Source organism: Thalassophryne amazonica, chromosome 12 (genome assembly GCF_902500255.1).
Source record: "Thalassophryne amazonica chromosome 12, fThaAma1.1, whole genome shotgun sequence".
NCBI classification, from domain to species: Eukaryota; Metazoa; Chordata; class Actinopteri; order Batrachoidiformes; family Batrachoididae; genus Thalassophryne; species Thalassophryne amazonica.
Genome location: NC_047114.1, coordinates 40,298,036 through 40,316,272, shown reverse-complemented (window position 1 = coordinate 40,316,272; position 18,237 = coordinate 40,298,036). Strand labels below are relative to the sequence as shown.

The following is an 18,237-nucleotide window of genomic DNA, read 5'->3' as shown; positions in this document are numbered from 1 at the left end:
CCACAGACCACCAAAATCCTGGTCTATAAAGTTGAGGGCAGAATTTTTCTGCTATTTAAGTGGTGCAATGTTGAGATGCGGGTACGCTTCAATTTCAGTTTCAATTTATTTTCATTTACGAGCCAAATCACAACAAAGTTGACTCAAGATGCTTCACACAAGTAAAATCTAACCTTACCAACCCCTTACATAGGCACATTCAGAATGTGCATACTCTGCAGCGTGTACAGTGTACACAACCTCTACTGGTCATAATTCACAAATGTATCAGTGCTATTATGGCCCCACTTCAGTTGGTTATCAAATACAAAAAATAACACTCCCAGCAAATCTGTGACAAAGTGATCAAAAAGCAGAAGTAAAGGGATGGATGTAGTAAAATTTCCAAATCACTCGATTAAACTGGAATTTCAGTTGATTTTTTTTCTTTTCACATTGATGTCCGGATTTAATGCAGTAAAGTGTTTTTGGAGCTGTTATTATTATTATTATTATTATTATTATTATTATTATTATTATTATTATTATTATTATTTTTTGTGCAGGCAAACACCCTAGTTCATCTGTCATTGAGGACGTTGTTACTCTGGTGAAAGGTGGAGTGACAGACAGCAGCATTGGTGTGCTGGCCATCAGGGACCCTGACACCTACAGGAAGTGGGGCGCGAGCCTAAAATACAGCCCAACACTCATTGATTTTGAGGTGAACCTTAAAGAAATAATTATATCACATTATTGAAATAAAAAATGTGTCAGTGAGGAGATTATATTGAAACTTATAGTGTTCTTGTCACCTGTGGTGTCCCTACATGGCTCTTGGAATTTTTATTTTGTTATTCTTTCACTCACTTTGTTTTATTTTTGCTCTTGTGCCTCTATGGCCCAGACCATGCCGATCTATGAGCTCGTACGTCTCAGTACATCTGCTGATCATGTAGGCGCCAGACTGGCCAACTTGCGGAGGGGATGGGATGAGTATCTGCAGCAGTTCCACTCCTGCCGCTGCGCCCCCTGCAGGCACAATGGGATCCCTGTCTTGACGGGCACCTCCTGCAGCTGCCTGTGCCGCTCAGGCTACCAGGGCCAGGCCTGTGAAGAAACCATGAGAAGAGGTGAGTTTTTGCTTAGTTCTCGTCGTGATAAACTCAGTGATGAATTGCGGGTCAGATTCTAAGGAGTGGCTGAAGTGTCCTTGAGTTGACCCCTTAAATTGGTTGACTTTGGCACACTTCAGTCCAAAAGAAATGTGGCATAAAGATTTAAAGAAATAAATTAGCCAAATCTTTCAGGGAAAGCTCTGCATTCAAAACTTTGCTTAAAATTTAAGAAGTGTGGATGTATAGCTGTCAAAGAACAGCCAAATATAAGATGGACCACACCCATTTATAGTATCGTGTAAGTCAAAAATAGAACTATGGAATCTGTCCTCAGGTGAACAGGCAGCCAAATGAAACACAGTAGGTCTATAATTTGCAAGGAACCCTGAATCCAGATTGGGTTTCTTTCAGCGAGGTTTTCTCACAGCAGTATTGAAGCTAACAGGAACACTTCCAGAAGTGAAAAGTAAGTCCCTTTGACTGCTCCCTTGTTTTCACCACAGCAGATCCAAGGTGGATTTGCGTGTTGATTTGGCACAACTTTTATGCCAGATGCCCATCCTGATGCATTACATGGAGAAATGTGGCAGGGGTGGGGTTGGAACCTGGAACCTTCTGCCCCGAAACCAAGCACATTTAACACTTGGCCACCACCCCTGCTAAGTGATTTATAATATTTAGTAAAGGAGGGCCTCAGCATTAACCAGAAACCTTTCACGTTTCACAAACCTTTGTTTGGCAGTATTAGTGTTTAATAATAACTACAGGTGTATCTGTAAGCATTTCCTCAAAATGTGCCTTCTAAATGAGTTTGACCTGTCAGAGTCACCCAAGATCAAAGCTCATGTGACTAATAAAAGGCAATTTTGTGATGATTTTTTTTTTAAATTAGTGTTTCATTGTAACATCGATGTATGGTGGGCATTTTCTCAGAATAGTCATTCCAAATGAGTCTGACCTTTCAAGGTTGAAGGTGGTCAAAGGCCATGTGAACAATAGAAAGGTGAAGCTTATTAGTGGTTAATCAGAACCATAGATTCATGTTTAACCAATTCCTCAAAATATCTATTTTAAATATACCCAATTCTCTATGCTTGTGGGTGATTTACTCCAATTTGTTATGTGTGTTTGTTATTTTGTGCACTAATAATTAACCACGATGGTCTTGTGGTTAAGCATTGGGCCTCAGACCAGAGGATCCTCTGTTCAAAACCCAGCCAGACCGGAAAATCACTAAGAGCCCTTGGGCAAAATCCTGACATCAGTGTGTCTGTGTGAATGTGAGGCATAATTGTAAAGCACTTTGAGCTTCTGATGCAGATGGAAAAGTGCTATATAAATGCAGTCCGTTTACCATTTCAGTCAGCTTCCCTAGGTGATGACTCAGCAAAAAAAAAAAAAAAAAAATGCTTGCAGCTAAATAAATTAAAAATGGCGCATATTGGGGATCACATGATTAGTTCATAGCCAGCTTTGATGCACAAGATCAATCTTAAAAGCAAGTTTGTTTTGCCTATCATATTAGGCTTAGCTAATGAGCAGAGTTAAGTGAGCAGTCACTGGCAGAAACATGATGCACGCATGGGTAAATCTGAGATGAAACATACAACACAGTGGGAAAGTAAAACCAGTAATGCCGACCGAACGGTCTCCCCTACAAATCGGTCTGCCCTGTAGTGGAGCAGATAACTGTAACAATTGTTCATTTCTGGAAAGAAGCACCAAAGTTGGCACAAGTACTCCTTAGACATTACTCTTTTGAAAAAACTGAGTAGCCACTTGAATTTTCAGTAGGCGGCCAGGTAGGGGTCAATTGAAGAATTACACAGGGGTCAAAATTTAAAAATGCTCCAATCATATTGAAAGCTATACCACATTATTTGTCTGATCACAACGATACCAAAAAGGTATAGTTTGGCGTATCTATGACTGAATGTTATGGAGTTATGGGGTAAAAACAACAAGAATGGTAACAAAGGTCAATTTCAGTTTGTACAGGGGTTAGAAGTTAAAGTTGCTCCAATTTTGGTAAAAAGTGGTGCAAATTATTGGTTGAACTAATAGGATTGATAAATGAAATAGTTTTGACTGTGTTGAATGCTTGGTCTGCAATGTAAAGGTAGAGCAATGTCGACATCAATCAACTCAATCAACTTTTTTCTTATATAGCGCCAAATCACAACAAACAGTTGCCCCAAGGCGCTCCATATTGCAAGGCAAGGCCATACAATAACCATGAAAAACCCCAACGGTCAAAACGACCCCCTATGAGCAAGCACTTGGCCACAGTGGGAAGGAAAAACTCCCTTTTAACAGGAAGAAACCTCCAGCAGAACCAGGCTCAGGGAGGGGCAGTCTTCTGCTGAGACTGGTTGGGGCTGAGGGAAAGAACCAGGAAAAAGACATGCCGAGAAGGGGGGCAGAGATCGATCACTAATGATTAAAGGCAGAGTGATGCATACGGAGCAAAAAAAGAAAGAAACAGTGCATCATGGGAACCCCCCCACAGTCTACGTCTAAAGCAACATAACCAAGGGATGGTCCAGGGTCACCCGATCCAGCCCTAACTATAAGCCTTAGCGAAAAGGAAAGTTTTAAGCCTAATCTTAAAAGTAGAGAGGGTATCTGTCTCCCTGATCTGAATTGGGAGCTGGTTCCACAGGAGAGGAGCCTGAAAGCTGAAGGCTCTGCCTCCCATTCTACTCTTACAAACCCTAGGAACTACAAGTAAGCCCGCAGTCTGAGAGCGAAGCGCTCTAATGGGGTAATATGGTACTACGAGGTCCCTAAGATAAGATGGGACCTGATTATTCAAAACCTTATAAGTAAGAAGAAGAATTTTAAATTCTATTCTAGAATTAACAGGAAGCCAATGAAGAGAGGCCAACACGGGTGAGATATGCTCTCTCCTGCTAGTCCCCGTCAGTACTCTAGCTGCAGCATTCTGAACCAACTGAAGGCTTTTTAGGGAACTTTTAGGACAACCTGATAATAATGAATTACAATAGTCCAGCCTAGAGGAAATAAATGCATGAATTAGTTTTTCAGCATCACTCTGAGACAAGACCTTTCTGATTTTAGAGATATTGCGTAAATGAAAAAAGGCAGTCCTACATATTTGTTTAATATGCGCTTTGAATGACATATCCTGATCAAAAATAACTCCAAGATTTCTCACAGTATTACCAGAGATCAGGGAAATGCCATCCAGAGTAACGATCTGGTTAGACACCATGCTTCTAAGATTTGTGGGGCCAAGTACAATAACTTCAGTTTTATCTGAGTTTAAAAGCAGGAAATTAGAGGTCATCCATGTCTTTATGTCTGTAAGACAATCCTGCAGTTTAGCTAATTGGTGTGTATCCTCTGGCTTCATGGATAGATAAAGCTGGGTATCATCTGCGTAACAATGAAAATTTAAGCAATACCGTCTAATAATACTGCCCAAGGGAAGCATGTATAAAGTGAATAAAATTGGTCCTAGCACAGAACCTTGTGGAACTCCATAATTAACTTTAGTCTGTGAAGAAGATTCCCCATTTACATGAACAAACTGTAATCTATTAGACAAATATGATTCAAACCACCGCAGCGCAGTGCCTTTAATACCTATGACATGCTCTAATCTCTGTAATAAAATTTTATGGTCAACAGTATCAAAAGCAGCACTGAGGTCCAACAGAACAAGCACAGAGATAAGTCCACTGTCCGAAGCCATAAGAAGATCATTTGTAACCTTCACTAATGCTGTTTCTGTACTATGATGAATTCTAAATGACATCCATTGGATTCTATGACATGTGACATATACTCAACAAAAATATAAACGCAACACTTTTGGTTTTGCTCCCATTTTGTATGAGATGAACTCAAAGATCTAAAACTTTTTTCACATACACAATATCACCATTTCCCTCAAATATTGTTCACAAACCAGTCGAAATCTGTGATAGTGAGCACTTCTCCTTCGCTGAGATAATCCATCCCACCTCACAGGTGTGCCATACCAAAATGCTGATTAGACACCATGATTAGTGCACAGGTGTGCCTTAGACTGCCCACAATAAAAGGCCACTCTGAAAGGTGCAGTTTTGTTTTATTGGGGGGGATACCAGTCAGTATCTGGTGTGACCACCATTTGCCTCATGCAGCGCAACACATCTCCTTCGCATCATCCGTGAAGAGAACACCTCTCCAACGTGCCAAATGCCAGCGAATGTGAGCATTTGCCCACTCAAATCGGTTACGACGACGAACTGGAGTCAGGTCGAGACTCCGATGAGGACGACAAGCATGCAGATGAGCTTCCCTGAGACGGTTTCTGACAGTTTGTGCAGAAATTCTTTGGTTATGCAAACCGATTGTTCCAGCAGCTGTCCGAGTGGCTGGTCTCAGACGATCTTGGAGGTGAACATGCTGGATGTGGAGGTCCTGGGCTGGTGTGGTTACACGTGGTCTGCGGTTGTGAGGCTGGTTGGATGTACTGCCAAATTCTCTGAAATGCCTTTGGAGATGGCTTATGGTAGAGAAATGAACTTTCAATACACGAGCAACAGCTCTGGTTGACATTCCTGCTGTCAGCATACCAATTGCACGCTCCCTCAAATCTTGCGACATCTGTGGCATTGTGCTGTGTGATAAAACTGCACCTTTCAGAGTGGCCTTTTATTGTGGGCAGTCTAAGGCACACCTGTGCACTAATCATGGTGTCTAATCAGCATCTTGTTATGGCACACCTGTGAGGTGGGATGGATTATCTCAGCGAAGGAGAAGTGCTCACTATCACAGATTTAGACTGGTTTGTGAACAATATTTGAGGGAAATGGTGATATTGTGTATGTGGAAAAAGTTTTAGATCTTTGAGTTCATCTCATACAAAATGGGAGCAAAACCAAAAGTGTTCCGTTTATATTTTTGTTGAGTGTATGTTACCCTGTAACATGATAACTAAGCATGCCACATAGTGCAAACTATTCCTTTTTAAAACCCTATTAACTCATCCAATAATTTGCATCATATTTTACAATATTTAGAGCAACTTTAACATCTGACCCCTGTACAAACTAATGCTGACCTTTGTTACCATTCTTGTTGTTTTTACCCCATAACTCCATAACATTCAGTCATAGACAGTCCAAACTATACCTTTTTGGTATCGCTGTGATCAGACAAATAATGTGGTATAGCTGTCAATATGATTGAAACATTTTTAAATTTTGACCCCTGTGTAATTCTTCAACTGACCCCTACCTGGCCGCCTACTGAAAATTAAAGTGGCTACTCAGTTTTTTCAAAAGAGTAATGTCTAAGGAGTATTTGTGCCAACTTTGGTGCTTCTTTTCAGATTTGAAGGATTTCTCTGTAAATATTCTGTTATCTGCTGCACTACTGCCTTCACTGCACATGCAGGTGCAGAGGGTCTTAGCAGAATATAATATGTGTCTAAAAAAGTAACATGAAATAAGTTCAATTCTTCTTATTAACCCAGTCTTTAAGGAGGATAAACAGTTCTTGTTCTCCCATGAGTTTGATTTGAATCTTTTGAAACACCCATATTTTGAACATTGTTCTTGAGTCTGCTTGAAAAAGAACCGGACAAATGCAGTGCTGCCACTTGGTGAACACTGGCATCTGCTGGACAGTTCAAGAATGAACATCCATATCAAATCGAGTTTAAAACAGCTACAGTCAGCTTAGAGTCTGTACTTGCCTGATGGCATAAATTGCTTGTACATACTAAGTATTGGGCACCTTGACTTGTGGCCTTGATTTTAAATCAAATCACTTTTTCCGAGCCTGACCCTCAACCACATTGTTCAAACATTGTAAAGCTCAATTTATGCAACTTCGTAGCCATGCAGAGCCCTCAGCGTCATTCCGAATCCCCTCCGAGCCCTTCTGCGTAGCCTGATGTGCACCTCTCAAAAATTGTAACTATACTTCGAGACAATGAAGACCACATGGCCTGTGATTGGTCCGCTAACTACATCATTTCCGGAATCTCACTTTTCCGATTTCACAATCAGCGACTTTCATGACCATAGACGTAATGGGATAGTAGGCAAGTCTTCATGAAAAAAACTGTTCTGGCGGTGAATTGTATTGTGGCATCCACCAGTGTGTTAGCCCTGATGGAGAACTTTGCAAGGTTCACAACTGTGTTGAAGTGATTGCATGACCACGGACCTATGGAGTAGTAGAATCATAAAAAAGCCTTTATTTTGTACACACAGGGTAAGAAAATGACAAAAAATGATACCCTTGCATTTGCTAATGTGTGAACATAATAAAAAGAACACAGAACGTTTGGACTTTGTTAGAGGTTTGCGTTCACTGGATGCCTTTTTTCATTGCTTTTGGGGTCAAATGATATGATAGAGTAAGTACAGTATGGAGATTACCAAAATCATATCCTTTGTTTGTTTGTCACTTTTGTCAGATACAAAGACAGACGGCTCATGGTCCTGTTGGGGTGGCTGGTCTTCCTGTGCTTCTGGGACAAAGACTCGGACAAGAGCTTGTAATAACCCGCCACCTCACGGAGGTGGGGTGACCTGCTTGGGTTCCTCCTCTCAGACACGGCCCTGTTGAAGGTGCCTTCCTGAGGACAAGAATACCTGCTGAGTTTTGTATTTTTAAATTCTGTAAAATCTGCTCATTTGCTGTCTTTAAGTATGATGTCAACAGCACAGCATATGAATAAATGACTGGCATACAGATATTACAGACTTAATGTTCCCTCCCTCTTTCAGCCATAAGGCCAGATGGGTGCTGTAGAAATGCACTCCGTGTGTGTGTCTGTGTGTGTATGTGTGTGTACGTGTGTACCCATACTTCAGTCTCACTTTCATGTGCTCATGATAACAAAATTTTATTTTCAGAGTAGTGCATCTCTGACTAGTTCAAATTTGAGCATGATCAGGTTTCACAAAGACCCTCTCAGGACCGCCCACTTTTGTGAACAGAATTTTGATTGTTGTAACTGATTTGTTTCAAATCAATATTGACAGAAAATTAAGTCAACTATGTTGATATTTGCTGAATTCTTTATCATGAAAAAAGGCAGCTTTTTGATTTTTTTTTTAGAAGTTTCTAAACCTGAAATGTCTTGAATGGGTGTTCAGTTGATTAAATTATAGATAAGTAGAAGCTCTAGGTTTGGACCTAAAGGCTTCTCACCAACAACAACCACAACAAAACAAAATGACTCAAAGGCAATTGGGCAGCGCACTCTCGTTTGAGAGCGGGCGCTAAAGGGTTAAAATACGTATGATGCATATGACGCAATAATCCAACATCTGGGGACAGCCTTCTCTGAGTTTGTGGGCAAAGTACACAGCAAAGAAAGTGAAAATCCAAAGAAAAAGTGACAGTGCGGTGGAAAGTGGACATGTATTGCAGTTTGTTTATGACCCGGAGCTCAAACGTGTCGAGGCGGTTGTGCAGGCAAGAGAATACAGCTACAGACGGTTGCCCAGTTCTGGATCACCTTTTTTAAAGTCCTGCTATATGGAGCCATAATGCAACTGAATGTCCTTTAATTGTGTATTGTTGTATTGGGTATTTGGATGTTATTTAGCTGAAAAAGTCTGGGTGGAGTAGCGCTTGGAAGTAGCATAATGTGAAGCCACATTATGTGTGGTGCAAACATTGGCCAGAAATGGAACATTTTTGCCGGTTCCGGATCACGACACTCTGCGTCACTTTGGGTTCATTCCTGGCATCTGGCTGGAGCCCTTCTAATGCAGAATGATACACACTGTGCCCGAGAATGTGTTTTGAACACAAAATGATAGAAATTATACTTATTAAATGAGAATTTATTTAGTTTCGAAAGGCGCCGTTATACATTTTTACGAGCAAAAAATGAAGTGTGGAGGTGAGATTTCTCCTGAATTAAAAAGTAAAAGCCCCCACATTCATGCCCATTCGTGATTTTGAGATGACCCCCAAAGTACACAAAGGCTCACAACTACAGACACGAGGCTGCTGCTTCAGTGATCCGCAACCGGCAAATTTTCGCGTCGGAGATAAATGCTCGCAGCAATTAAACAGCAAAACATAACACACTGACATTTTCTACCCAAGTAAGTAAGTATTTTCCACTCGAGAACCAAAAACACAGAACGGCTAACTCACCTTTCCTACGTTTTAGAGATCGTTACTTTCAAACTTGCAGGAATGAGTGAGTGAGAAAAAGCGCGCACACTGCAGACACCGGGATGTTTTGATTCCTCTGCTGATCACAAGGACGGCTGGTTCCAGTCGAGCTTGTGGTCATTTGTAGACAAAACATCAATCTTTCTATTGGTACAAAGTATTAGCTTATTCGTGCTGATTACGAGAAACGGCGGCGCAAAAACTACAGCAGTGATCCGGAACTGGGCAAGTGACTGTATACCTCTGGTTAGCTGTGTAGGCTAACACTTACCCACACAACCTTTCCTATTTGCCTCGTCTTCCCTTCTCCACGTGGAACCGAAAAAACCTTCTATTTTTCGCGACTGCATCAGTGATTGCAGCCGAAAACTAAACGGTGCACGATTTATCCCTATTAAGTTATGCCGTGTTAGTATCGCACAACGGGAGGCTGTCCCCAGAAGTGGTCAAATCCCACGATATCACGCTTGGGGTCAAATGAGACTGTGCTGCCCTATTCCCCCTACATCTCAGTAAATCATTACAATAAATTAACAAATGTAACACGATGTGACTTTCTTACTTTGAAAATATTCTGATACAAAAAAATAAATCAGCATTCTACATCTATTTCAACAATCCATATTGTAGACACTGTACTGGTTCCAGTACCTAAATGGATGGATATGACAGAATATTCAGTATATGGGCTCAAAGGCCTGAGCTACAGGAGTTCTATATTTTCCATTAATTTATAAGTGAGAAAAGATCAGCCCAGTCTCACACATTTTTTTTTTGTGCTCCAGGCATGAAATCAGTCATAATTTATATTTCATGATGCCATCACAAAATATTTTAAATATAATTAAACTGCTGACTGTTAGATTTTTCAGTAAAGTATTCATACACACAGACTAATGGATTTCGCAGTCTTCAGTGGATCATTTTTCACATTTTTCAATTTCTCAGAAAGGCAAAATTCCTGAATTTCTGAGTGGAAACTATCACACAGGCAAGGATGTTTTAAAAAACAACTCACTCTCAGTTAGCTTGTGTTAGATAAAGCAAATTCAAGATTCAAGAGAATTTTATTGTCATATGCACATAGCAACATGTTCCCTACAGAATGAAATGTGTCTACTGCATTTAACCCATCCTAATTGCCAGTTAGGAGCAGAAGTCGCCTTTAGGCGCCCGGGGACCAGCTCCAGATGTACATCCCTGCCTTGGTCAACAGCAGGGCTGAGCAAACCATGACCGGCCTCATGACAACAGACGACACACACGTAACACATAACATACATAAGCCGGCCCGGTACATGAACACATATAAAAGCACACACAAGGTAAACTTGGGAAAGAAAAGCCTTCATAGCTGCTGCGTTGCACCACACAGCAGCAATGAAGGAAAAAAAAAAACCCATTCAGCACAATAAACAATGATCACACAACAACAACAAGACGAGAGACGACGACCGAGATTTGGACGAGTCCAGTTATCAGACAGAGCACTCTGGAGGCAGCCTTAGGCGCCATCAATGGCCTTGTCCGTCCATCCTGGAGGGACGAGGGGCCCAGCCCTGAACAGTCCACTGTCCACAGTCAACGTCAGAGCTGGAGAAGTTGAGGGCGGGGGAGAGACCAGGGAGTGAGGCATGAGTTTTGTTCTTCTTCAGGAGGTTTTTATCACAGCGGCCTTGAAGTGCAGCTGTGTTTGGAGAGCCAAATAGATATCCAGATTAGCAGACGCCTGAAAGATTCCACAGTGTGAAACAGAGTGGCTTTCAATACATCTGAATAGAGGAGAGGAGATGTGGTCAATACTGATGATCAAAGCGGTTTTCCAGTGCAGCCATTCTCCCAGAGATGGTTTCCAACGTGCGGTTAACACCCGCCGACTGAGCTGACACTGCCCTTCCAATCGAATCAATCATGTGGGGCAGCCTGGACGGGCCAATTATTGCCACTTCCACCTTATTAATTTTCCGGTAAACCAGCGCTATACCCGCTCCACACAGCAGAAACCCAGTCACCACCGTGCCGAATATATAAACATCTTCGACGTCCTCCACAGACAGCGTGTACAGGCACATGACCTCCCATTTCCTCCAACTGTCCATCATGTAACCCATCACATGTGTCCCGGCAGGACAGGTCGGGTCCTCCGCTCCCGAGTGTCTTATAGAAAAAATAGTGTCAATTGCGTTCAGAGACCACTTGATCAGATCCTTTTTTGCTGTTTCCAGAAGAGCAAAGCTGGCAGCCTCACAGACAACACGCCACAGAAGCAGGAAAGATAAGGAGGGAGGGAGAGAAGAAAAATGCGACCGTCTCGGCCGAGAGCAAGAAGGCAAAAAAAAAAAAAAAAAAAAGTTAAAAGTTCTGGTTTACCTATGAGACGTTAGCAAGCTAACGGCCAAATGTAGAAGCCAGCAAATGCAAATGTTAAGGTTCATCTGTAAGAGCCACAACTTGAAACAGTTTAAGTTACATTTCATATTTTGTTATTAATGTATATTTCATGCTGTTTGATGTTATACATACAAGGGACAATTGAGAAGTTCTGAGTCTGACCCAGGAAAAGAAGGGTGCACTTCTCCATCTTTTGCATTGTGAGAATCAAACATTACTCGAGAATGTGTGAACTTTTGAGTCACTGGGTGCAATGTTGAGAAATGTTGGTTTCTCAGAATACAAATGATGGAGAACCACACCTTACTTTTTCTGGGATAGGCTCAAAACTTCTCAGTTACACCTTGTAGGACATAAAATGTTAAAAATGTTAAAAGCATACAGATGTATGTAAACGTTTGGGCACCCCTGTGATTTCCATGGTTTCCCTTTATAAATCATTGGTTGTTTGGATCAGCAATTTCAATTAAATATATCATTTAGCAGACAAACACAGTGATATTTGAGAAGTGAAATTAAGTTCATAGGATTTACAGAAAGTGTGCAATAATTCTTTAAGCAAAATTAGGCAGGTGCATAAATTTTGACACCCCAAAAGAAAAAATACATCAATATTTAGTAGATCCTCCTTTTGCAGAAATAACAGCCTCTAAATGCTTCCTATAGCTTCCAATGAGAGTCTGGATTCTGGTTGAAGGTATTTTGGACCATTCTTCTTTACAAAACATCTCAGATTTGTTGGTTTCCGAGCATGGACAGCCCACTTAAAATCACACCACAGATTTTCAATAATATTCAGGTCTGGGGACTGAGATGGCCATTCCAGAACATTGTACTTGTTCCTCTGCATGAATGCCTTAGTAGATTTTGAGCAGTGTTTAGGGTTGTTGTCTTGTTGAAAGATCCAGCGTCAGCTCAACTTCAACTTTGTCACTGATTCGTGAACATTGTTCTCAAGAATTTGCTGATATTGACTGGAATCCATGTGACCCTCAACTTTAACAAGATTGCCAGTACCTGCACTGGTCACACAGCCCCACAGCATGATGGAACCACCTCCAAATTTTACTGTAGGTAGCAAGCGTTTTTCTTGGAATGGTGTGTTCTTTTTCAGCCATGCATACTGCCCCTTGTTATGTCCAAATAACTCAATTTTAGTTTCATCAGTCCACAGCACCTTATTCCAAAATGAAGCTGGCTTGTCCAAATGTGCTTCAGCATACCTCAAGCGACTGTTTGTGGTGTGTACGCAATAAAGGCTTCCTCTGCATTACAGCATCATACAGCATCTGTTTGTGCAAAGTGCGCTGTATAGTTGATAATGCACAGAGACACTATCTGCAGCAAGATCATGTTGTAGGTCTTTGGACCAAGTCTGTCGGTTGACTATGACTGTTCTCACCATCCTTCACTTCATCTTATCTGAGATTTTTCTTGGCCTGCCACTTCGGGTCTTAACTACAACCCCTGGCAAAAATTATGGAATCACCGGCCTCGGAGGATGTTCATTCAGTTGTTTAATTTTGTAGAAAAAAAGCAGATCACAGACATGACACAAAACTAAAGTCATTTCAAATGGCAACTTTCTCGCTTTAAGAAACACTATAAGAAATCAGGAAAAAAATTGTGGCAGTCAGTAAGAGTTACTTTTTTAGACCAAGCAGAGGGGAAAAAAATATGGACTCACTCAATTCTGAGGAAAAAATTATGGAATCATGAAAAACAAAAGAACGCTCCAACACATCACTAGTATTTTGTTGCACCACCTCTGGCTTTTATAACAGCTTGCAGTCTCTGAGGCATGGACTTAATGAGTGACAAACAGTACTCTTCATCAATCTGGCTCCAACTTTCTCTGATTGCTGTTGCCAGATCAGCTTTGCAGATTCGAGATTCATCACTGAATATGACTTTCATCCAGTCATCCACAGTCCACGATTGCTTTTCCTTAGCCCATTGTAACCTTGTTTTTTTTCTGTTTAGCTGTTAATGATGGCTTTCCTTTAGCTTTTCTGTATGTAAATCCCATTTCCTTTAGGCGGTTTCTTACAGTTCAGTCACAGACGTTGACTCCAGTTTCCTCCCATTCATTCCTCATTTGTTTTGTTGTGCATTTTCGATTTTTGAGACATATTGCTTTAGGTTTTCTGTCTTGACGCTTTGATGTCTTCCTTGGTCTACCAGTATGTTTGCCTTTAACAACCTTCCCATGTTGTTTGTATTTGGTCCAGAGTTTAGACACAGTTGACTGTGAACAACCAACATCTTTTGCAACATTGCGTGATGATTTACCCTCTTTTAAGAGTTTGATAATCCTCTCCTTTGTTTCAATTGACATCTCTCGTGTTGGAGCCATGATTCATGTCAGTCCACTTGGTGCAACAGCTCTCCAAGGTGTGATCACTCCTTTTTAGATGCAGACTAACGAGCAGATCTGATTTGATGCAGGTGTTAGTTTTGGGGATGAAAATTTACAGGGTGATTCCATAATTTATTCCTCAGAATTGAGTGATTCCATATTTTTTCCCTCTGCTTGGTCTAAAAAAGTAACCGTTACTGACTGCCACAATTTTTTTCCCGATTTCTTATAGTGTTTCTTAAAGCCACAAAGTTGCCATTTGAAATGACTTTAGTTTTGTGTCATGTCTGTGATCTGCTTTTTTTTCTACAAAATTAAACAACTGAATGAACATCCTCCGAGGCCGGTGATTCCATAATTTTTGCCATGGGTTGTAGTACAACCTCTGGCAAAAATTATGCATCAGGGGACGGATACATGGAACATTAACATCAAAATCACTGAATATGTGTTTTTTTATTTATTTATATCAATCATTAAGAAACACAAACAGTATGGTACATGCTGGTGAAAATGTCTGGAGTAGGCAGTTCTCAAATCTGAGTGACTGTGCAAATATATATATATATATATAACTACTTCACAGTTGGCATGGGTGCCTTGGTGGCTTTCCTCACATAAGTCTCACATATGTCTCCCAGAATTTCCAACTCCAGGCTTGTTTACCACACAGCACCATACTATTTATGTTTCTTAGTAATTAATGTCATCCAACACATATTCAGTGACTTGGAAATGTTCATGTATCCATCACCTCACTTGTTAAAAATAAACTCAATGGCTGTGAAAGTGATTTATTTGCCATGACTTCTACAACCCATTATTATTATTATTATTGTTTATTTTAATATTTGTATTCAATTTGTATCATGTTGCTGAGATATTTCAGTTTGAGTTTAAAGGGGATAATTTTAGAAATTCAAATTTAGGAAAGCCTGATTTGTTTTTTTTGTTTTTTTTTATGCAACGGCCAGATACAAGCATCGGAAATGAGATTCCTCTGTTGGGTTTCTGGACAGGGTGAGAAGCTTGACTATCTGGGAGGTACTCAGAGTAGAACCACCGCTTCTTTTTATCGAAAGGGGCTGACTGAGGTGGATCAGGCGTCTGGTGATGATGCCCCCTGGTTGTCTCCCTAGAGAGGTTTTCCAGGCTGGGAGGAGGCCCCAGGGAAGACCTAGGACATGCTGGAGGGATTTTATTTCCCAGCTGACTTGGGAATGCCTCTGGATACCCTGCGGAAAGTTACAGGACTTGGCGGCTGATAATAGGGTCGTGTGGACTGACCTGCTTAATCTGCAGCCACTGCGACCTGCACCCAGATAAGTGACAGAAAATGAATGAATGAGGGACACCATTGGGCTTTTATGCATTTTACTTTCTGCACAAACTTGCTGTATCAAATGTATCTCTTTGCTAAAATTTCACAGCTGAATATGCAGTTACTGACGCAAATAGTTAAATTTGGTAGACTGACTGACTCCATTAATCCTATTCTTCTTGCCCTGCTAATTGTAGAGAAAAACAAAAATAAATCATATCAAACTACAGGCAGATAAGACATGCTGCAGACTCATCCACTGTTTTCAGGAAGGTGTTGGCAGAAATATTAAAAGCACTGAGTGGAGTCTTGATGCGGACCTCGACACGCCATCCCACCGTTGCTGGGCGCCGGGTTGTTACACTGTCGACTCCTCGTCATTGTACCTCCACTGCAGGAGGACCATGAACCCCAGCAGCTCCAGCTGCCATCTATAGCCACAGCTGTCACATACATGGTCGCATTATATTAGTACACAAAAACAGAGAAAACAATTACTCTGTGCACATTTTTTGTAGCAAACCTTTCAGTCGATGGGTGATCTCACAGCCCTGCCCACTGTAGCCAATAGGACACACACAGTCGCACCTCGTGCCTGTTGAGTCATCATCATCATCATCATCATTATCATCATCATCGTCATCATCATCTCAATTGTACCAACGAAACAAAAACTGTTCTGTAAAAAAATAGACATACTTTGATTGGTTGAATTTTCTTCAGAAAAGCAAAAATAGTGCAGCAGATAAATAGTGCAGCGGATAAGAGAATATTTTGAGGGGAGTCCTGCAAATGGTGATAAAAGCATCAAATTCGGCAGAAATAGTCCTCAGACAATCCTCCTTTGAAAAAAACAATTGGCCACTTGAATTTTCAATCGGTGGTCAGGTATAGGTCAATTGAAGAATTACACAGAGGTCAAAATTAAAAGATGCTCCAATCATATTGAAAAATATTCCACATTATTTGTCTGATCATAAAGATTCCAAAAAGGTATAGTTTGGACAATCTGTGACTGAATTCTATGGAGTTACAGGATAAAAACAGCAAGAATGGTGACAAAGCTCAGTGTCATTTTGTACAGGGGTCAAAAGGTAATGTTGCTCCAGTTTTGGTAAAAAGTGATGCAAATTACTAGTTGAGTTAAAAAGGAATAGTTTGGACCATGTATCATCCTTACTTATCACATTACAGGGTAACATATGTCACATGTCATAGAATCCAATAGACGTAGACCTTGTTTGACCTTTACTTTGGAGACCAAACATAAAACACTGTCAACACTATTCCATTTATTAATCCTATTAGCTCAACCAATAATTTGCATCACTTTTTACCAAAATTGGAGCAACTTTAACTTTTGACCCCTGTACAAAATGAAACTGACATTGTCACCATTCTTGCTGTTTTTATCCTGTAACTCCACAGAATTCAGTCACAGATTGCCCAAACTATACCTTTTTGGATTCTTTATGATCAGACAAATAATGTGGAATATTTTTCAATATGATTGGAGCATCTTTTAATTTTGACCTCTGTGAAATTCTTCAATTGACCCCTACCTGACCACCGATTGAAAAGTCAAGTGGTCAATCGTTTTTTTCAAAAGAGGAGTGTCTAATTTCTGCTGAATTTGATGCTTTTATCACCATTTGCATTGTTTGATTGTTTCACTTATCTGTTGCACTAAACTGAAACAATCGTGCAAATTGTGATAAAAGCACCAAATTCAGCACCAATACTCCTTAGACTTGAATTTTTTGATATTTTTAAAGGAATTTTATTGGATTTTTTTTTAAATAAATGGAATGTTTTTAACTGTGTTAAATGCTTGATCTGCAAAGTCAAGGTCAAGCAAAGTCAACATCCATTGGATTCTATGACATTTGACATATTTTAGGGCCCCTTCACACGTAACATGATTGAAGCCGACTGGTGCACGAAGGAGGAATTGCATGCCACTTGTTAAAAATCGGAGCCACCTCAAACACCTTGTCTCCATGGGCCAATGTGAGGCATCATTGTAAAGCACTTTGAGCTTCTGATTCAGATGGAAAAGCATTATATAAATACAGTCCATTTACCATTTTGCAGTGATGCATAAAACATCTGTAGTACCTCTGAGAACGGCCACTCCATTGTTATGGCAGGGGGCACATCGACATGGACTAGACTCGGCCAGGTACTCTGACAGGGCCCGCTTCAGGTTTCTCTTCAGGGTGACGTCATTTACAAAGTCTTTGGAGGTAATCAGCTCATACAGCGGCCGTGTCTAATGAGAAACACATATATTTAAGAGTCATAATAAAAACAGGGTCTTGTTACTGTATAAATCCACTTCTCATGGACTGAGTTTTTTCACAGCTGGATACAAATGATTTGTCCCACTAGCGCTGAAAATTATTAACCTGCAGTTTTGAGAAAGTAACCTTCAACCCTTCAACAAATTCAGTTTCTCCAACTGCCAATGTACTTGTAATTGTGATAATCAATTCTCTTATGATATGTTGGTATGACTCCGCCCATGAAGTGTGACATGAAATTTCTTGTTCACTCTGATATTTAAAGCAAATCTGGAACAAGCCATCTAATGAGGTCCAGATGGAGGAGCCTACAGGAAAGGTTTAGGCTGCTGAATTGATGTTGTGTTGTGACATACTGTAACAGGCAAAACCAGCTATACATAAGAGATCCTTAGCTGGACTACACTTGGACAGTGACACAATTTTTGTCATTTCTGTCTCTCTAAACCATCATAATGGAGTTGAGATGAAACAAACAAGATGTAAGAGAATCTAAACTTTCAGCTTTGGCTCAAAGGGTTCATGAAACAACCAGATGTCTTTGATGCTAAGTCTTTTCAGAAGATCCTTGGGTACCACTGGAATTACTTTGCTATAGCCACTTTC

At 40.6% G+C, this 18,237-nt stretch overlaps 2 protein-coding genes across 2 annotated transcripts in view; one reads left to right on the top strand and one right to left on the bottom strand.

The window, feature by feature from the left end:
• Positions 1-7,787, top strand: part of c8a (complement component 8, alpha polypeptide) — a 29,409-nt gene extending 21,622 nt beyond the window's left edge. The window contains exons 9-11 of the mRNA XM_034183522.1: positions 546-703; positions 887-1,112; positions 7,537-7,787. Of these exons, the coding sequence (XP_034039413.1) occupies positions 546-703; positions 887-1,112; positions 7,537-7,688 (536 nt within the window). The 3' untranslated portion in view covers positions 7,689-7,787. The remainder of the gene's footprint in view (positions 1-545; positions 704-886; positions 1,113-7,536) is intronic.
• Positions 7,788-15,538: 7,751 nt separating this feature from the next.
• The window catches only part of LOC117521216, a 215,906-nt gene continuing 213,207 nt past the window's right edge, over positions 15,539-18,237 (bottom strand). The window contains exons 24-26 of the mRNA XM_034182558.1: positions 17,447-17,600; positions 15,852-15,923; positions 15,539-15,771 (exon numbers count right to left, since the gene is read on the bottom strand). Coding sequence (XP_034038449.1) covers positions 15,617-15,771; positions 15,852-15,923; positions 17,447-17,600 — 381 coding nt within the window. The 3' untranslated portion in view covers positions 15,539-15,616. The remainder of the gene's footprint in view (positions 15,772-15,851; positions 15,924-17,446; positions 17,601-18,237) is intronic.